Source organism: Pezoporus flaviventris, unplaced genomic scaffold (genome assembly GCF_033815535.1).
Source record: "Pezoporus flaviventris isolate CSIRO_AGI_PZ_B2104156 unplaced genomic scaffold, CSIRO_AGI_Pfla_v1 ptg000036l, whole genome shotgun sequence".
Lineage (NCBI taxonomy): Eukaryota > Metazoa > Chordata > Aves > Psittaciformes > Psittacidae > Pezoporus > Pezoporus flaviventris.
Window position 1 is genome coordinate 11,584,000 of NW_026892584.1, and position 27,785 is coordinate 11,611,784.

The window sequence follows — 27,785 nt, forward strand, 5'->3', positions numbered from 1 at the left end:
TTGCCTCTTTGCTTCCTGTTATAATAGCCCATGATTCTGGTGCTGCTCTTTAAGGAGAAAGTATCAGTTTCACACTTAATTTCTGTGTGCTGTTCTCTGGTATCTCAAACTGTCTGTGCACCCCAGGGTCTTTACCAGGTACACTTGTAGGAGAAAAAAAATTCTCTATAGAAGAGCTTTTCTTTTGCCATTCTTGATCTTTGGTGAAGAGTTGTGGTGTTAGGAAGGTGGGCTCCCACCAGTTGTTGCTCTGAGATGGCTAAGACAAAGTTTATCTGTTCCCCTGTCGGACAATTTCTCTGTGACTACACCAAAACTGAGTTTAATAAAGTGTTCTTTTGTTGAGGGGGATTTTCTAATCCTTTTTCTTAATCCCTGGTGCTGTGGGGCTCAACAGAATCTTAACTAAGACTTCAGCAAATTGCTGTCAGAGAAGATGAGATGTTGATTTTCTTTTAAGAGCTGCCAGCACATACTCTCTAGAAAGAGAAGGGTATGGGATATATGGATTAACCCTTTCTTCCAGTTTTCTGAAGAAAAACGCCACTTCTTGGCATTAATGGATTCATTAACACTGGAGCTGAGTTGTTATAGTGTGTCAGAAAATGCTGCTTTGTGAGTTTTCCAAGTTCATTTCTATCTGGCGCTGACATACCTCTAGAATTGCTTTTGCTCAAACAGCAGGGGCTGGTGGTAGTGGATGCTCCCCAGGTAAAAGGAAAATTGTGGATGCCTGTGTAATTCCCTTTATTTTCAAAAAGGAGTCAGCAGTGAATGCAGCTGTCCTCAGAAAGGCAGGTAGTGACAGAATAGTGAAACTCTTAGGAGAGCTTAGTATCTGCAAAAAATAATCTTGGCACACATACAAAATGCATGGCGTTAATGAAGAGCGAAGGCTTGGGCTTCTTCGTGGTGATTTATAACAATTCACATGCAGGAGAGATGACATGAGGTGTACCTTGACTCACACTCTAGTCAACCCAGATCTGCTCCTCAGTCTTATGTGAATGCACATTCCAGATTCAGAACACCAAAGCCTTACAGGTGTAAGTGCTGATAATCAGCAGGATGCATTTGGCAAGACGGGGGAAAGGAAGTTGTGACAAATGAGGTTTTGCTGATTCTTCATTACACAAAGTCCTTGATTTTGATGTGACTGCTTTATTTCTTCAGAACAGACCTGTGCAGGGAAAAGATAAAACTGGGGTCTTGAGAGTGCCATCTGTGTGGGACAGGAGAAATTATTCTGTCTCAACTGAGATACACATTTTTCTGGTTTTCAGCATACGATGCTTTTTTTCACCTCTAGGTGCATCATTGAAATACAAATATTTTTAAATCCAAACATCTTATTTAGTAGTCAAGCTAACCTGTCTGTTAAGTGACCTCAGTTACAAGCTTTTTGAGAAGAATTTCTATTGATTTTTGAAGTAGAGAATTGAGAGGTAACTCGATCACCCAGAAGTGATACTAAACTCCTCCAGAGACAGACTTCTTCACTATTTAGGGACTATCTTTCGTTTCTTTGTGGTGAAACTACTAGTGCAGCTGCACACAAGTAGTATGGTTACACCTCTGCAAAATCAGTATGAACTGTTGGTTGCTGCCAGGAATTGAAACTGGGTTTCTCAGGTGAGCAGTGCAGGCTATCTTTGAGGGGAGTGAGCTGGTCACAGCCATCCCTTGCTTTGAGGTGTGATGTTAGGTTGCAAAGGCCAATGTAAAAGCCCAACTTCACATTGTGTTTTGGGGAAGAATCTTAGGTGTTGGTCTGTGCTTATGTGAACTGAGTCTACAAGAGCAGTTGAAATCCTTGCTTGCCATTTGCACGTGCAGCCAAGTGAATGAAACACATTGAGCACACAACTGTGCCTCTAATTTTAACATTTATTTTGAAAATTGCCAGTTTTCCTTAAGCAATCTCTTGGCTGTGCTTTCAGCATTTAATTAAAGGGTGAGTTTGTATTTCAGCAAGCCCTTGAAGGTGGCACTACAAGTTTTACTGTACCTGTGTTTTGGGGTTTTTCTGACTGCTAATGGATCAGTACGTCTCTGTGGAGGTGCTTTACTTAAACTGTTCTGTCTCCCTTGGTATATCCTGAAAAGTAATAAATTAAGGTTGGGAATCACTGCTGTCTTGTGAGCTGATGAGCAGTGGCTGATCTAACTGTACCAGTAATTAAACTATTATCTACCCTACTATTTTTTTTATCCGTCATTCAGATCTTCTTTACTTTGGCCTGGGACTTCACTGAGTTTATGTTTTAAATAAAGTTTTCTTCCTCTACTGTGCAAAAAGCAAAACTCTAATTTGCTGTTTCCTAGAATGGACTGAAGCGGCTGCATGCTGTTGATGACAGAACTGAACAGAGCACATTGCATCATTCTGTCAAAGTTTAAAAGTTGACTACATGGTTAGAGTAGTGAATGTTTTGTATGTACTGTTTGTTAACACAAGTTACCTAATTAAGGTAATTCTTTGATTCCTTTTATCATTAACTCTTTCTCTTACCCTGTGAAGAGGCACAGTCTATGCCTTCTAACTGTGGCTTTCAGGTTTTTTTGTTTAATGAGGTAGCTCCTACTAAACTGAAAGGCTCTGCTGCTCATCATTGATCTGATCTAAGGCATGGCAGGAGAGGTGGCTTAAATCAAAGCCAGAATATTAACAGAATGAAAAAAAAATACTTTGATCTTCACAGCTGCCATAGAGGGAGAACTGACCTTGACCAGTGGTCATTTCTAAATCCTTCCTAATTAAAATGCTGTAGTTAAAGTGTGAGAGATTGTGGAGCTTGAGACAGTGGATGAGAATTTCAGGTGGTGCTGATTCTTCACATTGGTATTTCTTTGCCCAACCTGTTCAATAACTAATGACTGGGTAGGTAAGTGAATTCCTCCCAGTTGTGTCCCAATGTAACAAGGTGCACGTGTGTGTGCTAGTACAGATGCTTTAAAGTTGAGCTTACAGGTGCAGGCATGCAAAATTGATTATGAATAGTGAAAACAACTTGAGTTTATGTTGTTTACTGAAGCTCCTACAAAATAACTCTTGGAAGCTGTGTGGAGTAGCTGTATTGTTACCTGTGTTTCTGTGTTCACGCTCAGTTGTGGCATGCCTGAGCACTTTTCTGTCCTATTAAACCACGGGTTTTTTAGGTGTAAACCACATGGTGTTAATGTGAAGGGTTCAGCTGATGAACTCCTGCTTATTGTGGGATTACATATGGGTGATGTCTTCAAAGGTGGAAATGTAGTAGCAAGGCAGGTGATTAATTTGTTTTCACTCTCTTCCCAGCAAAAATAACTTAATTTACCCTTCCCGTGTAAGACACTTTTTGTGCCTGAATAGTTGTAATTTGCCCAGTCCTGCCAGAAGTAAAAAAGACATGGTCCTTTACTGCTCCCTGCCTCTGGGGAGCTGAGGAGAGAGACAACAACTGTGACTGAGCTCAGCTGCAAGCTGACATGTTCCACCATGTCGAAAAATATTTGATTGAGAGCACAGTGAGTATTCTGGTTAACTGGGGAATGCCGTGTGGTCCATGCTGCCGCCTCTGACTGCACAGCGTGATTATAAAATACATTTTTAAACATTTCTGTAGACTTTTGGAAGTTGAGAAATGTCTAACGTGCTCATAATCTGAAATTTACATTACATGTACCTGTCTTCCAAAACGGTGTGTGGGTAAGGTGGTGAGCTTGGCATGCACACCTAACATATTCTCTTTGTTGCGTGTTTTCTTTAAGCCACAGCAGTGCTTAAAGCTAGTTAGTATTGTTGGAGAAATGTATTTTGTTGTACAAAGAGAGCTTGCAAGGCAAAAAGGCAGTGAGGGAACTAAAACACCTCTTAAAAAGACAAAACCAGCCTGCACCCTCGTACTCTCTGAGCAGAGCAGACTCTCTGTGTTTGTGTATCTTGGGCTATATAGCAAGAAGCCTGTCTGACTGCTGAAGCCAGGTTGCTATGGTGAAATAATTCCCAGCAATTAAAGCACAGTTCTATCCTGAAAAGCAACTCTGTGCAAGCTGTGTTGTGAAATCCCACATTTATGAGGCTGTGAGGTTTCCAAATCAAATTTGCTTGGTTTAGAAATATAAAGATAGCTTTGCAATCTGCCAGCTCCACAAGCTTTGGAAGGGTTGGAAGATAACAGTGTCCTCAGTGGTGTATGTGCTCTGGTGGTTAACTCCCTCCCCGCAAAGGTGGACTGAAGCGTACTGTATGTGCTCTTCTAGAAAGATAACAGGGCTGCATCAGAATAACCAGGAGGAGCAGTTGCTGCCAACACTTGAATTTAGTCATGACACAGAAGTCAAAGTAACTCCTAGTGTCTTCCAGTGGAAGATTACAGGATAATAAATAAATCTCTGCTGAAGTTAACAGACATGTCTGAAAACTTACAGAGAATAGTTATTAAGAAGCTTGTGTTTTTACTGCAGTACATTCACTTCTTTCAATTAACAGAGGCCAAAAACCCTAAAAGAGAGGTACAGGCTTGTTTTGCCAATGATGTTATTTTTAGTTTTCCCTTGTTCTTTGCAAAAGGTTTTTCTGGCCTCCAGAATTTCAAATCCTGTTGAAAAAACACCATTCTGAGTAGTATAATAATAAACCTGACAAGCCTATGTTTATTTTCCCTAAAGTGTTAAGAGCCACCCCAAAACTTAATTTCATTCAAATCTCGGAGCAGATCACTTGTTCTCGTGGATCTGTACTGTGGGAGATCTGCCCCCTGCGGCATGCAGCCTCTGTAACAGAACCAGGCTGATATCTCTGCCATTGTCTGCTCTCAGTTGAGAGCCACTCTTCTCCTTTGCCTTAGTGTTTTAATTAAAGAAATTTAAGGTGTACTGTGGGTGTCTGCATTGCACTGAAATATTTTCCAGTATAGAGAAAAAAACATTTATCTCAGCTGACTTTAAAAGGTCCTTGGAGAGGCATTTCATATATAAACATTTACATATGCAGATATCCATGGCTAGGTGAAATGGATCCTGCTCATGTTGTCTGGCTGCAGTATGGGAGTATATTTAGCAATGGAGGATGATGAGGAAGCATTCGTTTTGCTAGAATACAAATGACACTTTCCCTTTAAGGGAAGCAAAGGTACAGGAGCATCCTTATCTTGGCATTGTGTATGGGCCTGATGGGTATGGAGTGTGTGTCTGGGAACTAAAATGAGCTGTGTGTTAACAAGACAAACCCCAGGACAGAACTTCAGCCTGTGTTTTCAGCTGATGAAGTGATGAAGGGCTAGGCAGAGATGCCCTGGAGAGTTATCATGGCACATTCTTTCCTGTCCCTTGATACACAATACCAGGATGTGCTCTGAGGGTACCATTCTAGGGGAGGAGGAGTTGCAAGCAGGGGCAAATACACTACAAGACACATTCTCAAGCAGGGATTTGCCCTCTTTCTGCTTAGGTTTTGTCTTCCTTTGTCAGACAGCCAGAGATTTCCTGCAGTTGGGAACTTAAAAACAACAAAACCAAACCCAAAACCCACTACCCCATGTCTGTCACAGGCTTGGGCACCTATGGTGCAGTGTCCTGCTCTATGGCTTGTTTTGAGCATTAGATAAATTAATTGTTGCAACCCTGTTCATCTGTGACCTGCTGAATCTCATTTACCACAGGCCTCATTTGGCTCCCTGTCAAGCTCTTGAAAGTAAACATTAGGAAAGATTTGTATCCTTTTTCTTCCCTAATCCCCAAATTACCAAAGTCGGGACTGTAGTACATCACTTTGGAGAAAAGCCTTGCTGAGGCTTCATGTTGGCACCTCCTGGTTTGGATGTGTGAGGGGTTTGGGGCACAAAGGTGAAAGAAAACATTTCAAAAAGAACATTGGCGTATTTGCTGTTCCTACCAGTGAATGGTTCCTCTAAATTGCATCACTGGCTCCTAGAAATAAACAGTCTATTCATCCCCATCTGACATCACTTCCCGGTGTGTCTGCAGCTCTGCCCCACTCGGCCCCTCCTAGGTGTGTCGACTGAAGGGCAACCTGGACCAGTGCAAGGATTATACCGTCAGAAGAGCCTCCCCAGAGGGAGCCGGAGAGGCTGGACACCTCCTTTGGGTCTCGGGGAAGGAGCTCTGGCAGGTAACCCAGAGAAGAAAGGAAACTCCGATCCAGCATGTTTCACCACAAGAATGCACTCTCTGCATTTCTGTAGCATTAACTGAGCTGTTCACATGCCTGGCCTTGCTTTGATAGCCATTCTTCCCAGAGCTGCATTGAAGATGAGCGATCCTGAGCAGAAGTGGAGCAGCAGTCACAGCAGTGGTACTGGACCACCGGCAAATACTTGGTTGCTCAGCGGTGTGCTTTGAAAAGCAGTTGATAGGCAGCTGATACACTGCTATGGGCAAACACGGAGGTAGTGGTGGAAGGTGATATGCAAGGGAGGAGAGGAGGAGGGAGAGAAGTAGAATCGGAATCATTTAGGTTGGAAGAGACCCTTAACATCATTTGAGTCCAACCGTAAACCCAACACTGCCAAGTCTACCACTAAACCAAGTTCCCAAGTGCTGTATCTGCATGTCTTTCAAGTACCTCCAAGGATGTCAACTCCACTACCTCCCTGTGCAGCCTGTTCCAGGCTTGACAACCCTTTCAGTGAAGAAATTCTTCCCCTGGTGCAACTTAAGGCTGTTTCCTCTTACCCTATTGCTTGTTATTTGGGAGAAGAGACTGACTTGCACTTCTGCTCCTTTCAGGTATTTGCAGAGAGCAGTAAGGTCCCCCTGAGCCTTCTCTTCTCCAGACTAAAACATCCCATTTCCCTCTACCATTCTTCATTGGACTTGTTCTCTAGACCCTTCACCAGTGGGCGGGCAGAGAGTCCTACAAAAGGGAGAGAGACATACCAGAGCTGCAGCATGTGCAGGTGTCCCATGTTCTCTTTGCTTTGCCAGCAGCACCAGCTGAAACAGTTTGCCCCTGCAGAATGTTTTGGGCTTTCTGTTGAGAAGCGGCCCTATGAAATAATGTTATGGCACTTGTCATCCTTAACATGCCTGCCATGCCTTGGCACCGACTGTTTACAGCAGAGCATCCAGAGGCCAAGCAAAGATTCCCTTTTAAGGCAAAGAGCCACTATGAGAATCCAGAAGAAAAAGTTTCCCTGGCATGTAGGGTACATTCTTCTTTCCTCCTCCTCTTAAATAAACTATTAGTAACTTTTAAAAAGAGAGCAAAAATGAAGAAGCAGGGCCAGAAATGCTGCCAAAGGCATTTTATGCTGTGCAGCCCCCTTAGACCTGTGCAGCAACTGAGCCCTGGAGCTAACCCAGGGCAGGAGAGGGGAAGAATGAAACTTAAGGTCAGCGGGGGTCTCTCAGATTGGAATGGAGACTGTCTTAAAACCTTAGTCTCTTTCTATTCCTCAGGCCCTGGAGAAACAGTCTGACCACAGCAATCTGTGAACAATTGCACTGCATGCTGCGCTGGGATTTGGGCTTGCTTTGCAGTGCCTTACACAGCTTTCCTTCCCATGCCGATGCTCTTTTCTGCTTTTTCCCTGTCCTGAACGTATGGACATCCAGGATTTGTGTTCTGGGTGTGCTGACATGTGGCTTTTTCAGCTAAAGACTTAGCAGTGATCTGGCTTAAAACAGGGCATGGGATTGCAGAAAAATCTCCACAGGGTTACTAATCTCATATGTTTTTAAAGAGAGAGGGAAATACAAATACTGTCTCTTGCTTTTTCTCAAAGGAAGGGCAACTCTGCCGATGTTCAAATGAAGCTTGTTATTCCCCTTTTCTTGTGTGCTATATAAATAAAGATGTTGAATGACTAAGACGTGATTTTCAAGCTGTGTAGCAGCTCTAAGCTTCCTTGTGGTAACTAAGGAGAAAAGATTGTGGGTTGCAGGGGCAGGAAACAGGGCAGCCTCTGAAAGTTTGTTCTTGTCCTATAAAAATGAGCATAACCTGCATCTTCATTGTTCTTGGTGGGAGTTTGTCACTAGGATTCATAAAGTTTAGCTCATAAAACTATTTGCTTCCTGCTCGGAGTGGGTTTGGGACTCCCGTACTTATGCAGAACATTTGTAACCAGAAATTAACTAGCAACTTCTTTCCGCTAAAGTGCCACAGAAAACCCAGAAAGGTAACAAGTTGATCTGTGAGCAGCTAACCTGGTTTTCCTTACGAAGCTGTAGCTTTCTGTGGATGGCCGAGATCTTTGGGTTCTAATTCCCTCTTCCACTCACATCCCATTTGACTCCTTACCCACTGAAAGGGAGAGAAGCTAAAATTAAAAAACCCTGTATACCTTTAATTTTGAATTCTAACCCTTGTTCACTGGAAAATATCAAACCATGAAAGTGTTCATAAAGATTGGCCTAAAAGACACTGTAAAAATGTTGGCTTGCTGCCTCTCTAATTCTGTGTTTCAAGACGCTAACCCCCATCCTGAGATTACCAAGAAAGTAGGTTTTGGCAGGAGTACTTCACTCCATAATACTTCATCAGTGGATGGTATTTTAAACCACGACACTTAGAAAGGAAAAAATGACAGGATAAAATTGAAGGCCAAGGTCATTTGATGTATCCAGTAGTTCTGTGGTATAGAGGTACACCTGGGTGAGGTAGAATATGGTGTTGCTGTTGGAGACTTAAGTTTTCCACATAAATGTTTTAGTGGGGAATGTTCCATTTCAACCCCCAAGTTTTCCAGATTGTGATCTGTAGATATTATAAAGCACAAGTGAGGCTACTTGCCAATAACCCCCAGAACCTCAAGTGACTTTTAAAGTATTATTTGGTACCATTTCTTTGGGCATCCTATTTTTTGATCTTCCTTAAAACAGTATTACTTTTTGTGTCACTTTTGCATGTGGTGCTATGGACCTTGGGGCTTTTACTGACATGTCACCAGCAGTGACTGAACACTTCTAAATGGATTGTCAACAGGCTAGACCTGCTCTCTTCTAAGTTTGATGGGGATTACTAGGATTATACCCGCCAACCTTGGGTAAGAAGTAGGGTCAGTTACTAAAGTAAATAAATAAATGCAAAATAAGCATCTTTGTCCTGTAAGGTTCCTAATCTGTGGTGATTTTCATCCTCACAGACTGAGATGGCTTGTGAGTTCTGATGGGGAGACGAATTTGCCATGTAAGGGCTGTTGGACCTGTTCTGCCAATTTTCAAATGGAAATCAGAGCGTTTGAGACTTGGCTGGGACCTGTAACTGGTGCATGATCTAGAGGGCAGAGTGATTGGAGTTTCGCCTGCAGCTCTGCTCCTTGCCACTGTAGGTTTTTTTAATGAACTTTGTAACTTTCTGAAGTTACTCTTATATCTGGTACTAAAACCACTTCAATAGGACACATATTTAAAAAGGAAAAAATAAACAGCCTCTCCCCCTGGGGAGTTAGCTGGGTGTGAAGGGAGGAGATGGTGATTGGAGCATCCTCAGTTTTCCTTGAAGAGTTTTCAGTTTCAGATGCAGTGCAAGAAACTGCACAGCTTGCTGGAGGCAGCAAGGAATTACTATAGCTGTGCTGGTTCCTTCTAGAGAAAAGGAATCTGAATTGGTAGAGATAACCTTAAATTGCATGATCAATTTAGGGGAGCTTGGCATTTAATAAATCACTAGTGTTTCCTCTGTGTGATCGACCTTGCAACAGATAGGATCCTCAGGACCAAAGCCATGGATGCCTGGTACAATTCCAAAGGGATGTGAGCTACATCAGGTTATGAAGCATATCTACATAGTGGACATTGTGTCTTTGATATTTCTTCAGTTAATCAGATTGCTTCACACGTGTGCTTCTTTCCAAACAAGCCATATCCATTTAAAGTGAAGCATATCTTTAATATTTGTACTATGAAGAAACTTTGAACCTTACAGCCAGTTTCTGCTATGAAATGAGGATAATACTTTCTTCAAATGATTTTTAAACTAAATTAATAGCTGGATGGTGCTTTGAAGATGCTCCAAAGTGCAGGGGTTTTAAAATCAAGAAACTAGTGGGCATCAGATCAAGAAGGAAATGAGAGAGATATTAGAGGAGGATCTTTATTAACTGAGATGGGATAAGAAAACAAGCTGGAAAACTGGCAGTTTTACTCAATGTTAAGAAAGCAGACTAGGGGGAAAAAGTCATTGTGGCCCAGTGGGGCTGTCACTTGGTTGAGTGTCTTATACATTTCTTTCTCCAATGAAATCCAGGCAAATTTCCAGCTGCTGTGTTTTCTCAGCTGAACACAAGGCTGAGTATGGAAGCCCTGCTAGAAGCATTAACGAATGTACTGTCTTTCTCTGGAGCCAGTTTGCTGAACCTTCTTAGAAGGGACCTCTCTTCTGCCATCTCCCATCGCTTTTCCCTCTCTGAACTTACCGGTGGGTGTGAATTAGCCTGTGGCATCACGTTCAGCTGAGTGTGGAAAACCAGACACACGCAAACCTATCCATTCTGGGAATTATGTGAGGAACTAGTTTGTACTCTGGTTTGCCTGTCAATAACAACTGCTGAGCACTGTCTCCTTGGGTTCCCTAAAGATGTTTCTTTCCTTAATTAATAGTAGCATTGACAGGTAGGTTTTGGTCTGACCTCTTGACAGACCTCCACCACACTGCTGCATTACAGCTATTCCTCCAGCTGCTTTGGAGATACGGCTGGTCTGACACAGACATGTTAAGACACATTTACCAGAATTCTCTTTTGTTTGTTTGTGTTTTTTTTTAAAGACAGGTAAACACAAATCAGGACTTTGGTTTGCTTTAGGGTGCAGTGCTTTGAAAGGTACTGCCCTTTTTACGGTTTTATATGACATTTAGTTATGTTTTCCAGTAAATAATCATTTGCAGGTGATGAATTTTGGTGTTTCCTGAATAGAATAGTAAAACTCCACCTTCTTGTCACTTCTCCTTTCATTGAAAGCAGGCTGAACAGCTGTTGCTGAATGTGCTGCTTTATGTTCGCTCCTATAGACTTCACTTACAGGGGTTTTCTGGGACAGCTTGGAAACGGCTACATGCAGTTTTTTGTATTTGTGTACTTTAAACATAAAATGAAAAATTAGGGAAGGCATCCTGAACGTGAACAGCTTGCAACAAAGGAAGTAATGGATGCTTTGCTTTGCACATTTGGAGTTGGTTCCAGGTAGATGGTGTTTTTTTCCAAGTCTTTGAAACAAGCGAACTTGGAGGTAGGGGAGAGCAGAAGGAAGGAAGCTAACTCCTACGTTTTATTTGGTAATGCCGGTAATCGTGAACATACGAGTTTTGGTTTATCTAGAATATGGAACTATGATTTATTGATTCCTAATCACATGTCATCAAGTTCCTGAAACTGTTCCTCCTGTACTGCTGGGAGATTTAGCTTTGTAAGTCTGTAAAGAAAATCACAGAATCACAGAATCCTAAGGGTTGGAAAAGACCTCAAAAGATCATCTAGTCCAACCCCCCTGCAAGAGCAGGGTAACCTAGAGTACATCACACAGGAACTTGCCCAGGCGGGCCTTGAATATCTCCAACGTAGGAGATTCCACAACCCCCCTGGGCAACCTGTTCCGGTGCTCTGTCACTCTCACAGTAAAGAAATTTTTCCTGATGTTCACATGGAACCTCCTGTGCTCCAGTTTACACCCATTGCCCCTTGTCCTATCACTGGACATCACTGAAAAAAACCTAGCTCCATCATCCTGACACTCACCCTTTACATATTTGTAAACATTGCTGAGGTCACCCCTCAGTCTCCTCTTCTCCAAGCTAAAGACACCCAGCTCCCTCAGCCTCTCCTCATAAGGGAGATGTTCCACTCCCTTTATCATCTTTGTGGCTCTGTGCTGGACTCTTTCAAGCAATTCCCTGTCCTTCTTGAACTGAGGGGCCCAGAACTGGACACAATATTCCAGATGCGGCCTCACCAAGGCAGAGTAGAGAGGGAGGAGAACCTCTCTTGACCTACTACCCACACCCTTTCTAATGCACCCTAGGGTGCCATTGGCCTTCTTGGCCACAAGGGCACATTGCTGGCTCATGGTCATCCTCCTATCCACCAGGACCCCATGGGGTTGTTCTTCCCCAGATGCAAGACTCTACACTTGCCCTTGTTGAATTTCATCAAGTTCCTCTCTGCCCAACTCTCCAGCCTGTCCAGGCCTCGCTGAATGGCAACACAGCCCTCTGGTGTGTCAGCCACTCCTCCCAGTTTAGTATCATCAGGAGACTTGCTGAGGGTACATTCGGTTCCCTCATCCAGGTCGTTGATGAAAATATTAAACAGCACTGGTCCCAGCACCGACCCCTGAGGGATTCCACTAGTCACAGACCTCCAGCTAGATTCTGCCCCATTGACTACAACTCTCTGCCTTCTTCCTTCCAACCAGTTCTTGATGCATCTCACTACCTGATCATCAAGCCCACACTTCCTTAGCTTATCTATGAGGATGCTGTGGGAGACAGTATCAAATGCCTTACTGAAATCAAGAAAAACCACATCTACCGCTCTACCATCATCCATCCACCTAGTTACTTGCTCATAGAAGGCTATAAGATTGGTCAAACATGACTTCCACTTGGTAAAGCCATATTGGCTGCTCTAAGTATATGCTTCAGTATTGACTAGTATCGATAATTTCCAAACTAGACCCATGGTTTTACAGCCTAGACTGAACATAACTCAGTCAATATGAGTAAGTCTGACTTTATAACCGAAGTTCTGCCTCCCTGAGGGAAGATGTGTGATGTGGTCTAGTTCAAAACTTGATGATTTTAAGACTGGCATTTTTTTAGTCTGTACATACCGTGTTTGGACCGTGTAGTGTCCCAACTGCACTGCATGCAAGTCATGGAAGTCTGTTGGTGGAAAATCTCTGTGGGCTTGCTTTAGCTCTCATCAGCTGCGGAAGATTGCAAAGAAGTTTGTGCTGCACACAGTGATTTGACATTCAGGTTTCAGTGGTGTGAATAAGCCCTCTGATAGCAGTTGATTTCTGAGCGTTTTGCAGATTCAGTGATGATACACGAGTCAGTGTGTTTTTAAACTGAGCCAAAGCTTTGGAAAGGGGCAGAGCATGGGATCCTTCATGAAGCTTCTGTATGAAGTGCTCCGGTTCCAGCACAAAGCAGCTGCGGAAAGACTTAAACTATCGAGAAGATGCAAAGTGGCTGCATGTGCTGATCTGACAGAGAACTGACATTTGTGTGGAGATGAGGGAGTCTGTTTTTTGTAAAAGGACGATGTACAGTTGTTTGCATTTGGAAACTTGTGAAATTAGTGTCAAATTTTTGTTTCTTTTCTTGAAACGGGGAGAACATGCTGGTGTGGGTGAGGTACATTGCTCATTTCTCTTCAGTGGAAGGCTTGCCTCAGCCTTATATGTCTGGCTTCCTTCTGTGGTTTCCCTCCATAGCTTGGCTCTGTGACGGACTCTCTGACCTCTTCTTCTCTCTCCCCTTTTCCTCCTGCTCTCAGAAAACTGTTCTTAGCTGACGTGGCAATACCCTAACCTGGGTCCTTTGGCTTAAGTATCCTGAAGTGAAGCAAAGACACAAACTCTGTTCTATCCAAACTGTTTCTCATGGATAATTTTTCTCCCCCAACATGGTTAATGCAGTTTGTCAAACCAGTCCCTGAAGCTGAAGATATTTTCTGCATTATTGTTACTGGAACGCTAATTGTCTTTAAAAATCAACTTATGCCTGAATCCTGCCCCCCCAAACCAAACCTGAAAATGCTTAAACCCAATTGCTGTAAAGTAGCTTCTGAATAAACCTTAATATTGTCTGTCAGAGGCCCAGCAGGTATGAAGGTGCTGTATGGAGCGTGCCAGGCTTGGTTTCAGTAATGTAGGAGTAACACAGCCTGCACTGGGAATTAAGCAAATCAGTGGCCTGGAGTATTTTTTACTAGCTCAGGGCCAAGTGCATAGTTTCCACTGGATTTATGCTGTTGATTGTCAGGGTAAGGTAGTTTCAAGTCTTAACATGGTATTCCTGCAAAAGGAAGAGGTCAAACATGTTGCTTCATTTGCTTTAAAGTCAGGATACATACTACTGAACAAGGCTGTTGTTCTATGTCATTATTCTTTCCCTGAATATTATCTTAAGTTCTGTGAAAACCTGAAGTCTCAGGGCTGAGAATAAATTAAGTATAACTTTAATAGCTTCTTTAAATACCTTTAAGGCCCTCCTGCAGTTCTTGCTTTCATGGGCTTTTCTTTTTTTATCTGTAGCTTATTTTTACATGGCGAGGTTTAAACAAGATCTAGCAAATGCAAGAGTTTGAAGACAAGAGTAGTTAGCTGACAACCAGGAGCTGTTGGTCTAACTGAGCAACCCCTCTCTATTAAGAGCGTGCTGAGGAATATCTGATTTTGCATGTCCCAAAACATCCCTTTGTGGAGCATCTATGAGAATTAGTCCAGGTTACTTCATTAAATCAATGTAAGGGACAAATCTTTCAGGCTTTGTTTGAATTGGAGCGCACTGCTGTGGAAACAGGAGATGGCAAGGAAATGTGAAAGAGTAGCAATGTGCTGAATTCACTTTCACATACACTGGTTTTAGTTTATTCATAGAATCATAGAATAGTTAGGGTTGGAAAGGACCTTAAGATCATCTAGTTCCAACCCCCCTGCCATGGGCAGGGACACCTCACGCTAAACCATATCAATCAAGTTCTCGTCCAACCTGGTCTTCAACACCGCCAGGGATGGAGCATTCACAACCTCCCTGGGCAACCCATTCCAGTGCCTCACCACCCTAACAGGAAAGAATTTCCTCCTTATATCCAATCTAAACTTCCCCTGTTTAAGTTTTAACCCGTTACCCCTTGTCCTATCACTACAGTCCCTAATGAAGAGTCCCTCCCCAGCATCCCTATAGGCCCCCTTCAGATACTGGAAGGCTGCTAGGAGGTCTCCATGCAGCCTTCTCCAGGCTGAACTGCCCCAACTTTCTCAGCCTGTCTTCACATGGGAGGTGCTCCAGTCCCCTGATCATCCTCATGGCCCTCCTCTGGACTTGTTCCAACAGTTCCATGTCCTTTTTATGCTGAGGACACCAGAACTGCACACAATACTCCAGGTGAGGTCTCACAAGAGCAGAGTAGAGGGGCAGGATCACCTCCTTCGACCTGCTGGTCATGCTCCTTTTGATGCAGCCCAGGATACGGTTGGCTTTCTGGGCTGCGAGCTCACACTGCTGGCTCATGTTCATTCTCTCATTAGCCAACACCCCCAAGTCCTTCTCTGCAGGGCTGCTCTGAATCTCTTCTCTGCCCAGCCTGTAGCTGTGCCTGGGATTGCTCCGACCCAGGTGTAGGACCTTGCACTTGGCATGGTTAAACTAAATGAGGTTGGCATCAGCCCACCTCACAAGTGTGTCAAGGTCCCTCTGGATGGCATTCCTTCCCTCCAGCGTATCAACCGAACCACACAGCTTGGTGTCATCGGCAAACTTGCTGAGGGTGCACTCAATCCCAGCATCCATGTCAGCAATGATGATGTTAAACAAGACCGGTCCCAACACCGATCCCTGAGGGACACTACTCGTTACTGGTCTCCAGCCGGACATTGAGCCATTGACCACAACTCTTTGTGTGTGGCCATCCAGCCAGTTCTTTATCCACCGAGTGGTCCATCCATCAAATTGATGGCTCTCCAATTTAGAGACAAGGATGTCGTGTGGGACAGTGTCGAATGCTTTGCACAAGTCCAAGTAGATGACATCAACTGCTCTACCCCTGTCCATCAGTTCTGTAGCCCCATCATAGAAGGCCACCAAATTGGTCAGGCAGGATTTTCCCTTAGTGAAGCCATGCTGGCTGTCACCAAGCACTTTGTTGTTTTTCATGTGCCTTAGCATGCCTTCCAGGAGAATCTGCTCCAAGATTTTGCCAGGCACAGAGGTGAGACTGACTGGTCTGTAATTCCCTGGGTCATCCATTTTCCCCATCTTGAAAATGGGGGTTATATTTCCCTTTTTTCCAGTCATCGGGAACTTCACCTGACTGCCATGATTTCTCAAATATGATGGCCAGCGGCTTAGCAACTTCATTCACCAGCTCCTTCAAGACCTGCGGATGGATTTCATCAGGTCCCATGGACCTGTGCATGTTCAGGTTTTTAGGATGGTCTCGAACCAGATCCTCTCCTACAGTGGGCCCAAGGTCTTCATTCTCACAGTCCCTGCATCTGCCTTCCAAGACTTGGGTGGTTTGGTCAGAGCCTTTGCCAGTGAAGACTGAGGCAAAGAAGTCATTCAGACCCTCAGCCTTCTCCAAATCCTGTGTAGCCAGTTCTCCCAAGAGCTTCCTGAGGGGGCCTGCATTCTCCCTTGTCTGTTTTTTATTTGCTATGTACCTGTAGAATCCCTTCCTGTTATCCTTAATACCCCTAGCCAAGTTTAATTCTAACTGGGCCTTAGCTTTCCTAACCTGGTCCCTAGCATCTTGGACAACATCCCTGTACTCTTCCCATGCCACCTGTCCTTGCTTCCCCTTATTATAAGCCTCTTTTTTCAATTGAATTTTCCTCAGCAGCTCCTTATCCATCCAAGGAGGTCTCCTGGCCCTCCTGCTGCACTTCCTTCTGGTTGGGATGCAACACTCCTGAGCTTGTAGCAGGTGATCCTTGAATATCAACCAAGAGTCTTGGGCCCCCCTGCCCTCTAGGGCTGTATCCCATGGAACCTTACTAAGCAGGTTCCTGAAGAGGCCAAAGTCTGCTCTCTTGAAGTCCAGGCAGTGAGCTTGCTGTACACTCTTCTCACTGTCCTGAGGATCTCAAATTTGACCTCGTGATCGCTGCATCCAAGGCTGCCCTGGAGCATCACATTTCCAACAAGCCCTTCCCTGTTGGTGAGCATGAGGTCAGGCATGGCACCTCTCCTTGTTGGCTCCTTCTGGTACTGTGTATTCTTTCAAAAAAGATGTTCTATGTCATAGCACTTTCTCTCTAACCATGAAATCCACCTTTCTCATTAACGTAAGGAAATCAAGTGTAGCTGTCTTTTCCCTACCAGAGACCTCCCGAAGTGGGGGTATATATTTGAGGGTGTAAGCGAATATCGTGCTGCTGCCACTAAGTTTTCTTTGGGTTTGTTTGGTTTTTTTTTGATGATGGCCTTCCTGAAGTTTTAAAGTCCCTCCAGTCTTGACTGGTTAGAGAGAAACATGGCAAGACAGAGCAAGTTGAAGTGCTGGTGACCAAGTGAATGGCATTCCTTTCTTGTGGAAAGCGAATCTTGGTCTTGCCGTACTGCAGTGCTGATGATGGGGACAATGGGTCATACTGAAGATGAGTTTAATGAGCAGATCAGTAAAAAGCATCCATAAAGAGAGAAATCTAAGTAATTGTACTTGCTTTGGGGAAAGCACTGACACTTCAAACACCATTCCACAAAGATCTGTATCCCAGCCTCACAGAAAAAATCAAACCCGCATGTATCTCAGACAGGGCACAGCTGGAAGATTATTTGAAGCGTGTTAAGAGCCAGACATGAGGTCAGTTTCTTTTGGATGGGATCTGAATGAGTTTCAGTAGCAAACTCAATGCAGCCGTATGCAAAGGTGGACTTGTCTTGGTTTTACAGATCCTTAAATCCTCTTTAACCAAGAAAAGCTGAGAAAAAAATAGTGGCATCTCTTCCTTGTATTCATTTGATAGTATGCAGCAATTATTGCCTTACTCCACTTTGTCCCTTACCATAAAATACCTCTTCTGTCTCTGGTTAGGTGGATTTTTTAACAGCAGAAACGTGGATATACAGCTGTTTGACTACCCAGCCTGAAAGACCAAAGTGCTGACCCAGTGTCCTTTCTCACTTCTTGCTGAGCCCCTGGCCCTGGAACATGGTTTGGGTTGAGAGTCTGGCTTAAGGGCATTAAAAACAGGGTGGGGGGAAAGCTAATGATTACAACAAACACTTTAGAAATGGGAGATGAAAAGTCACAAAATGCTATGTAAAGAATGCATTTTATGGAATGCAGTTTGCCTGCTTTTATAAATTGTAATGGAAGTTTATTGCATAATGCATCACATTTTAAAGAATTTTCAGAAAAATGAACTGAGATCTTTCCGTCTCAGGTACTCCAGGAGTCAAGAAGGCAGGTGGTTTTGTAGTTATCAGTGTTTCTAGCTGGAGTTACAGTTGCTCACTGTCAGGTTTCTGGTGTCTCAGAGAATGTGGAGAGCTGGAGTGGTGAGGAATGCTGTCACTTTGAATGAGCAGTGCTAGTACAAAGTGTGCAAAAAGTGTTTTTCCAGCTGAGAGCTGTCTTGCAGTGTTCCACCTTTGCCGTCCCTCAAATTCCCTTTCTGCAGGTGGCAGTTAGCTGTATGATGCAGCAGATTGTTAGTATACTCACATTAGAGTAGCTCCTTCAGGCACAGTGCCGCTCTGCTGTCACAGCTGTTTGTAGGAGGAAAGAGACTGTCACTCTCCCAGTACTTTGCAGTCTTAACTGGCAAAAGGGCCCTGGAAACAGAGCAGCTCAGTCTCCAGTTTCTTAAGGCCGTTCAGAACTTCCAGTGTTACTTGAAAAAAGTGAGTTCAAATACACTTTTTAAGAAACTATCTTTTGCTTTAACAACAACAATAATAATAAAGTCACTAAGGGGAGGGAAGGCAGGAGGAGCAGTGCAAACAAATGCAAGAGTTCAAGTAAACCAGTTGCTTTCAGGTTTCTGTAGCTGATCATCAACAGTAAAGGTAATTTTTCTTCTCTTTTTTTAATCTCTTGCAGGAAGTCCAAGGGAAAGCCAAATGGTAAAAAGCCAGCACCAGAAGAGAAGAAACTTTACCTAGAGCCAGAATACACAAAATCCAGAATTACTGACTTCGAATTTAAGGAGCTAGTGATGTTACCACGAGAAATAGACCTCAACGAGTGGCTAGCCAGCAACAGTGAGTATTGTGATTGTACATCTCTGATCTTACTGTCCACACCCAAGCAGGCAGTCATTCACTCTGCTCCTTTTTACTGCTTTTGGTGCTTGGAAAAACACTCAATGACTATTTATGCTTACTGCATAATGCCTGTCATTATACCTTGAATAGTAATTAAGCTGTCTTACGTATAAACCAACTGTGCTCAGCAGCAAGGAAGCCCTGATGCGTTTTCTCCTTCCAGCTGCCTCACTGTGGCGCTGAGGGCGTAGAGTTTTTGATCATTTTTTTGAGGACTCTCAGATTCCCTTTGACTATTTGCTAAACTGGCTGGTTCCGCATGTTTCTGACTCAAGCTATTGATCTTCCAGAAACACTGTAAAAATGCTAGTTTATTAAGACTTGCATGCAAAGCAAGTTATGCCTAAAGCCAGAAGTTTTGAAGTCTTTTGGTTGTATTTCTTTTCCCCACACCTCCCAAGCTTTGGTAGAATTTGCATGAATTCGAACTGTCGTCAAGCTGGAACTCAGACTGTGACTGAATGCTGTATTTGTGCATCCCTGTTCTGATTTGCAATACTTGCCTGTGCTTCTGCTTCACCTGCCAGGCCTAACCTGCAGCTGTGACACACTCTTGTCTTCATTTTCAACAGTATGTGGTAGTAGCAAGAAACTACCTTTAACTGAACACTAGAAAAGTTCATAGAAACTCATTAAAAAAGAAGTGAGGTGTCCCCTGAAGAGTATTAAGATGTTAAACCATCTCGGATTTTTAAACAGTTGAAATGTACTAGTTTTCCTGCTGATTTTTTTAAAAAGAGATATGTCATGAGAACGATGAATGCTCTTTTCTGGTCACTGCACATTTAAAATCTGACTTGAAAAGGATATAGCAAATTGTTTGCTTTCAGCTTGTAGTAGTGTGCTACTGTAAAGGTGAGGCTGATGATGAAGACACTTTCCAGTCTTGCTGCTTAATGAGTAACAAGAGCTGATGCATCATGGTGCTTTAATTTTAAATGAAAACAAGAGCTTTCTTTCTGTGCAGCTCTTTGTTTTGCTGTTCATCATTAGACTTATTTAGCCAAATCATGTTTAAATTTATATGCAAGCTCAAAACTCTAAGGTCACTTCACTTTGCTTTATTTGAATAATTGTCCAGCGTTTGAAAGTATTTTAGTTCTGAATTTCTTTCCTTTGTGTTTTATTTTTCAGCAACAACTTTTTTTCATCACATCAACTTACAGTATAGTACAATCTCAGAATTCTGTACAGGAGAGTCGTGTCAGACCATGGCCGTGTGCAATACGTAAGTCAATGCTTAAAGTTACAAGGTTTCCATGAAATCGTCAAGAGTCACATGGGGGAGGATGTTGGTGCTGGATGGCACTGGGCAAGTGTTCTAAAGCAGATCTGCACTTAGTTGAGAACATGGCAGCTGTACATCCTCTTCTCTCGCCTCAGTAGTGAAGGGTGGTGGAAGTCTGTTTCTGTGGGGGACCAGAGGAATGAGAACCTTGGAGTTCTGAGAACCTGTTCTGAGCTGGTTTTATAAGGTCAGATCAGAGAGGCAAATTACCCTGTGCTTAGCTTTTGGGGAGAGGAGAAGAGCAGGGCAAAACTGTCCTTACTGGTAACAGTGTGGGATTTCATAGAAGGCCAGGGAGGATAAAAAAATTGCGAAAACCTCAGAGGGTGCTTTTGATGGCTGGAATGCTGACAGAGCACCAAGCTGCTGACAGATAACCTCTAGCCTGATGTGAGCTGCTGGATTTCTGCCGGAGCCCCTGGGCACAGAGGACGATGCAAGTGGCAGCTTTGCAAAGAGTAAGGAAAACGTTTTGGTTTGGCACTTCCCTCCTGTAGGACTTAGGAGACTTTTTTTAACATTGACTAACTATCACTTATGAAAGGAAGTTTTGTAGTTTTAATGTACATGGTGAATATAAGAAAAAGCTACCATAACCCCCTGCTCTTGATTAGCACAGTCCAACATGATGGAATATGAGATCTAGTCGAGTATGAATAAGCTTGTTGTGTTGTGTTGGGGTTTTTTCTCTAGCACATGTGCTGATAGTCCTTTTCTTCCCTCCTCCTGCATTTTTTAGGATTAATTTATTTGAGATGGATTTTAAAGCAGAAGACTGAGCAGTTAATCTTACAGTACATCAAATATCCCAGGGAACGTATGCAACAGAACCAGAGCTCTGTATTTTATCTCTGACAATAATTACATAGTGCTTAGAAAGGAATCCTTGCTTAATATACTGGGCTATCTTGCACACTTGAAATTACTATTAGGGGCTTTCTTTGACAGCACTGAAGAATCTTTAGTGTACAGAGGATATTTTTGCATGTAGAAGTTGGAAAGATAACTGCCAGTAGACAATTAAAGGCCATGCTAGGGACTTTGAAAGCAGGCTGGAACACAAAGTAATAAATCTCTGCTGGACCAGATTTTATCAAAAGGAGACAGCATGTCTTTAAATGAGAAATGGTCATCAGTAAGATGAGTACTTCATTGACTCTTGCTCCCAAGTTTTCTGATGTTTAAATTCCTGATATAGCACTGGCTGTCCAAAGGACTGAGTTTAACTATCCACTTGGCTGATAGGAAATAGTGGCTAAAAGGAAGTGTTGGTAGGGAACCTGCGTAAGTGTCACTGTTCTGCTCTAGGGAGTCTTAAAGAATTTTGAGTTCTTTTTAGGCAGTTCAGGCTGCACAATGAAGAAAGGAAGTGCCTGTAGGCGGCTCCCACTGTACTCTGTATTTTTAGTGGTTAAGACCAATAGCACAGTGTTCCTATCCTTTGTTTTGGAAAACTGAAAAACTGTGCTGTTTGGGAATAACTGGAAGCATGTCTACACTTGAGTGAAGCACTTGAAATGGTTTGTGTTTAGCTAAATCATAACTTAAGTAAAGTATCTTCCTGTACTTGGGAGCAGATGACTGATTCATGTTTGCAAACTGCTGGCTGCCTGTTTCATTCTTATATCAAGTGTGTGGGTCTGTGAAAAAAAACATGGTGGGATCATCTGGCTACAGCTGCATACCTCAATGCAGTTCAGCTTTGAAGGCCCTGTTCATAATTGTGTTCTCCAAATGGCAATTCTGGATAATCCTTATGTTCCTTCCACCTTTCCTAGCTCTTCCCTTTTGGAAGAGATATGTCCAAATGGAGCATTGAGAACTGTCTCAAAGATGCTCATTTGTTCATATCCAGTTACGACTATGACAAAGCCGTATGTTGCTTCCCTGCCCCCTTCCTTTTTCTTTTACTCCTTTCTTTTTTTCTCCACCACCCCCACCCCCCTTATTTTATTTTTTTTTAATCTTGTCCTAATGAAGTAAGGACATGCTCACTGTGTTGGAGAAACATCCATTGATACGATTTATTGTGCCCCTGACCTGTCTCTAGTATATATAGAGTGTACCTCCTAAACATCAGAGTTGGTTGCTGATTAACCTGATGGACACTCCAGATTTGACCTGTGGTGGCTGTGATTTGTACAGCATCTACCTACTTCAGACTGCCACAGAATTCTAGTATCTTGGAATAAGGGTGCACTTCAGCATTTTTTTTCAGTGCTGATTTCTCTAGGTAGCTCTGTATGAAAGTCTGCATTCTGTTCCTTTTTTATGTTTCCCTGCCCAGTTCTCTTAAGGTGTGTTTTGGATCACACCATTCTGGTTGTACCTAGGGAAGGCTTTTTATATTTATGGTTGAGATACTGAAGTGACTGTTGAGAACAGGTTACTTGTCCAGTTATTTTGTATTCAAAGGCACTGCAAATACTCAATCCTAAGTTTACAGTATTTGCTGACAAAATAAATACCAGTTGCAGTTAAATATTTGAGGTAAGGTTTTAACATCTCAGAGCTAAGTTCCAGCCAACTGACAAACTGAAGACAGATGCAGCTTTTAGCCCTCTGTCAGCTATATGAGATAGCACAGCCATCTGCACACAATGAGGAGGAGAATTTCTGCTTAGACCACTAAGAGACATCTGACCAAAATCTAATCGCCTTGTAGATGGGAGCATTTGCCAGCAAGGTGGGATAATGCCAAAAGAAATTCCAGAATGGCCACTTATTTTCAAAGTTTAATGAGGGTAGCATGAATATAACTTTGGGAATTACTTTATTTCACTCATTAATATGCTGATGACTTGCTGTAAAACAGGCACTGTGTTTTAACACAGTATTTACTATTTAAATTTAGTATGCTTTGTAGCTTATTACGCAAACTAAAGCACCTTGAGCTGTTAAGTGATTTTGTAGCTGACATCTGGGCAAAACTTCTCAATGTGCTGAAATGAGTGGAGTAGTTAAGAGCCTCTGTAATCTTACCATTTCCTTTCTCATATCTGCCTTGCCCTTAGTGTCTCTGCATATGGAGGATATTTCCTTCCAGAAATCTTAGCTCAAACTTGCATGTTTTGTGTTTTCTTATATTTAAGTTCCCTGAGCTGTGTGCTTCTTTCTCTCTTCCTTCACCCCATCTAAATGTTGCTTTGCTCCATCAAACCACCAAAGGTATTCTGAGTTGCTGCTGAGTATTACTGCCCTTGCATTTGGAAGTTTGCTGTCCTGCTTTCTTCACAACCCATCTTTCACTATTTCTAGAAGGCCTGTCTCTTCCTTCTTTCCACACAGCATCTGCCAGAAATTTTTCTTATATAATGATGTAACATTTGTTCTGCCCTGGCTTCTGTGTCAACACTTCCCCAGAGTGTTTTACAGGCAAAGTGATAAAATACATACATATATTAAGATGCAGTATTGTGACATCACGTGTACTATATTATTTGCATGATAGGCTTTTCTCCGTTAAACTCATAGTCCTTTCTCCCTGTGATTTAGAGTGGAGCTGCAAATTCCTCATGCTGTCCATACTGGCAAAGTTTAAATCTGACAGAATTATCACATAGGAAATAATCAAAATCTGCATCACCTGAGCACTTTCTGAAAAGTGCCTTTGTGTCATCTTGTCCTTTCTGCTTCCATTGCCTAATTCAGGACTGTACTGTCATGGTGCCAGTGGTGGAATGCAGTTAGGCTGCTGTACCCAACAGAGCCCTTCAATGGCCCCAACCTGCTTCCTGTCTAGTTAAAGGAGATAACTCCCAGCACATGGGTGGGAGCTGAGCACCAGGCATGAGATGTTCATGGCATGTCAGTGGTTCCTCTCTTCCTCCAAGACCTGTGAGGACTATGTTCACAGAACTTGAAACATAAGGAAGACACATGACTAATATACAGGACAATCCTTGCAGTTATCCCCTTACTTTAAATGATTCTACTTTTAAATTCCTATTTTGCTTAATTAGCCTAATTTTCAAGGAAAGACAGGGTATGCAGTGGGATGTTACAGCAAATTTACTCACGTTTTCATGTAAGTGAACTTGTACAGTTGCCAAACTGTTTCTTTTATCCAAACTCCAATTATCCAGATTCATTTTTGTGCCTAAGGGCAACTTTAAACTATGCTTTCTATCTTGCAGTTGAGGATTTCTGCAGCATGAGAAAATTGCTGTGGTACAGACAGTCCAGTCTGCCTCTGCTCTTGGCATTGTCTAAGACCCAAAATAAGTCTGAGCTGCCTAGAACTGTCTTACTCCAGCTTACTGCAGGACTAGACAAATAAGGTGGCTTGGGCTAGAGCACTGCATTGTGTAATTCCTTACATGTGGATTGTATAAAGGAGGTAAGCAGTGATGAAGAACACAGCCTATGCCTAAGGGTCAAAATCCTAGTTTTGATGCCTGATGTAGCTCCACAAAGAGCTTTTAACTCCTGCTGGATTTGTCTACTTGCTCACCTTTTTATGCAGTCAGACATGCTCTCTAGTAAACAACAGTGACCAAGCACCACATGCTGAAAATGAGCTGAAAGACAAATTCTAAACCTTACATGTCTGCAGAACTGGTTTTCAGTTGCCTTTCCTCTCTTAGGGCTTGAACCACTCTATTTCTGCTGCTTCCCATTGGCTTTCCTATGGCTTGGGGCATGAACAGCATTGTTGTCTTCACCCCACTGCCCTCAGGTCCCTGAAGAGCCTTTCAGGGATTGAAAACACAATGTAAATGAAAACTTTACAGTCACCATGTAACACTTTTTTTTAGTGGCTTCAAGACACTTCTGGTGGCCAGTATACCTAAAACTTCACTTTCCAAGTGACATATGTACATCTATCCAGTTCAGTGCAGTCTAGTCCTGCTAGGCACAGGAAAAACAATCTGCAGTCCTTTACCTTCCACCCCACCACCCCCTGCCACGCCCCCCCAAACCAAAAGTATGCAAAGGTTGCTAAATGTTACACTTAAGTGATATTTTGTGTACAGTGAGGCTTGATTTGGTGAGCAATTTCAGGGAACAGATCATTAGCTGAAGAGCAGCAGAGTTGGAGTTGGCCAGGCAGAAAATGGATTTGTGGGCTCATGTGTTGAGTGAGGTGTCTTTCTAGCCAGTTCTGATGCTCAAACCACTTTCAGCCTTGTTTCCAAAGACAGAAAAACCCCACCTATGCTTCATTCTAGGAAAACCAATACGATGGATTTCTTGCCAGTGCCGTAATTCTATAGGACTTTGCCTGGAGCTTGGGCTGTTTGAAGGAAGAATTCAGGAACTGGAACTCAAGACACTTCAAATGTGACACAGGGAAAAAAAAAACAAAAAAAGTTTTGCCAAATTCCTTACCTGTGGAACATTTCTCACTGTGTGCCTAATGCAGTGATGGATACGTGCTCCTGCTAATAGTCAGAGGTGCTTTCATTAACCATGGCTTAAAGAGAAAAAAGGAACAAGCCTTCAGTACTTTTGTAGCCTTCAGGTTCTCCATTGGGTGAGGAATCACCACAGTTAATCAAGATGATGATGGCTGATTAAATTATGGTTGCATTTGAAGAGCGAGGCAATATGGTAATGTCTCCTGTTCCTTAAGATCCAACAGGGTTATTTACTGGTGACAGAGTCCAACATAAATTCAGGTGTTTTGGAGAGTCTTTAACCAGAGGAACAAGAGTTCTAAGACATGCTGGTAGGAACGTTTAAAGGGTCCTGAAAACCCTCCCCAGACTGGATTTTGGAATGGGATTTGTAGTGCTTTAAAGTGCTGCCAGTACTTCAGAGCACCAGCTTGAAAACGCTGGTGTTTTGGAGCCACCTTCTGTCTGTTTAATACTACTACAAGACCAATTTATCTTGTGCACTGTTAAGCATCAAAAGATCAGCGGTTGTGCAATGTTGCTACCCTTTAAAACGAGTTAGATAATGCTTTCCTGTATAGTACTACATAGACAGTACGTAAACCCTCAGCCTGTCATTGACGGGGTGTTACCTCTGCCTCACAAGAGCTCTTCTTCTTGGAGAACAGTCAGCAGGCATTCTGCGCTTAGCAGTGCTACCTGCACTCTGGACTAAATTGATCAGGAGACACAAGATTAGCTAACAGAAATTGAAGAGGTTTAATGTACAAAGATACCATGAAGTGAATCTCTTCTGTAGCAGTTATGATGTATTTTGGTAATGTTGCACCTGTTGTTTTATATTCAACACTAACCTCTTAAAGGAGTTTTGCTGAGGAGCTGAGGTATGATGTGGTGACACTGTCAATTCTCTCCACAGACAGTACTACTGGTATGATGAGCGGGGAAAGAAGATCAAGTGCACTGCTCCTCAGTATGTTGACTTTGTCATGAGCTCAGTGCAGAAACTAGTGACAGATGAGGATGTCTTTCCAACAAAATACGGTATGTCTGCTTTTGAACAGGTGCTTCCAGTGGCTCTTTGCAGATGCCCTAAGTAAGGTGGAATTTGCATTCGGTATATGTGTTAATACCACACAGCCTTCTCACTTGTTTGATTGATATTTTGTGGATTGCTTTTTCCTCAAGGATTTTGGGATCTTCTAGCCTGTATTCAGAAAGGATAAAAGTCTGAAAACTGTCAGCATGAATGTGTTCAATACAGCCTGCTTCTAGTAAAATTTAATCTTGTTGATTTACTATTTTCTTTATAGCCCCAACGCATTAAGGGGGAAATTGGATTGCCAGGAATGTGTCTTGTCTTCCTTGCCCAATCAGGCTTGTCTCACAGATGTTTGCAGGCTCCCTCCCTCCCAAAGATTTAATGTGATTTTTAAGAACAGAAAAGCAATAAGAAAGTAATTTTAACTCTCACTTGTATCCTAACAAGATTGCTATGTGCACGGCCTTTGGTAGGGGGAGGAGGGTTCAAAAATTTTGACCTTAAGTTACTGTAGGTGGGCTTAATCAGGACTAAAACCAGCACTTCAGTTGGGGAACTGGGATGTTACAATATAGCAAACATTAAGCCTTTGCTTACAAGTACCTTGATCTGGAGAGAGGCAGTGTCTAATGAGAGTGCCTAGTAGGACAGCTGCAGTTGACTTTTTTTCTTTTCAGTATGCTTGTTCAAGGGCAGTGAGGGCGTTTCAAGAGATTTCTCCGTGTGACCAAGGTGCACTTCAGACCAGTAACATAATTCATATTGTGCATCACACATGGGACCACAGGCATTGTTATTTGCTTGCCTCAGTTTCACTTTTAGTATTACCAAAGTAGTTGTCCAATAATTGGCTTTTACTATGCAGGCACAGGACTGCTCCAGCAGCGCAGTGTCAGCTGTGCCTCATAGGAGGCACCCCGTATTTCCTTCCATTTCTTTTCCCATTTGATAGAATGTCAACAGTGAAATGAGGGAAGTCATTATAAACAGTCAAGCTGCTACACACTACCAAGCCCTGTACCTTAGCTTCCATTTCAGGATTTGTGCATTGGTCTCCTGAGCATTGTGGACTTACAGGGGAAAAATCTGCTTGACAATCTAGATAAGGACCTCCTTATCTAGATTTTTGAACCCTTAGGGTTTGAAACTTCAAATGAAAATGTTTAAAGAATCTAC

At 42.8% G+C, this 27,785-nt stretch overlaps 1 protein-coding gene and 1 long non-coding RNA gene across 6 annotated transcripts in view; one reads left to right on the forward strand and one right to left on the reverse strand.

Annotated features, from left to right (window-relative positions):
- Window positions 1–27,785, forward strand: part of MOB2 (MOB kinase activator 2) — a 120,053-nt gene that overhangs the window by 91,426 nt on the left and 842 nt on the right. For all 4 annotated transcript variants that reach the window (XM_061463142.1, XM_061463141.1, XM_061463140.1 and 1 more), the window contains exons 2-4: window positions 18,717–18,877; window positions 20,075–20,168; window positions 26,487–26,611. In XM_061463142.1, the coding sequence (XP_061319126.1) occupies window positions 18,717–18,877; window positions 20,075–20,168; window positions 26,487–26,611 (380 nt within the window). The remainder of the gene's footprint in view (window positions 1–18,716; window positions 18,878–20,074; window positions 20,169–26,486; window positions 26,612–27,785) is intronic.
- LOC133274232 (uncharacterized) lies at window positions 4,274–27,731 on the reverse strand. Of its 2 annotated transcripts, none has more exons than XR_009745072.1 (4): window positions 27,631–27,731; window positions 26,422–26,774; window positions 23,815–24,086; window positions 4,274–4,396 (listed from the first exon to the last, which is right to left on the reverse strand). It is a non-coding gene; the product is annotated as an uncharacterized LOC133274232 (long non-coding RNA). The 2 variants fall into 2 exon arrangements; XR_009745071.1 differs by lacking the exon at window positions 4,274–4,396 and adding an exon at window positions 21,577–21,868.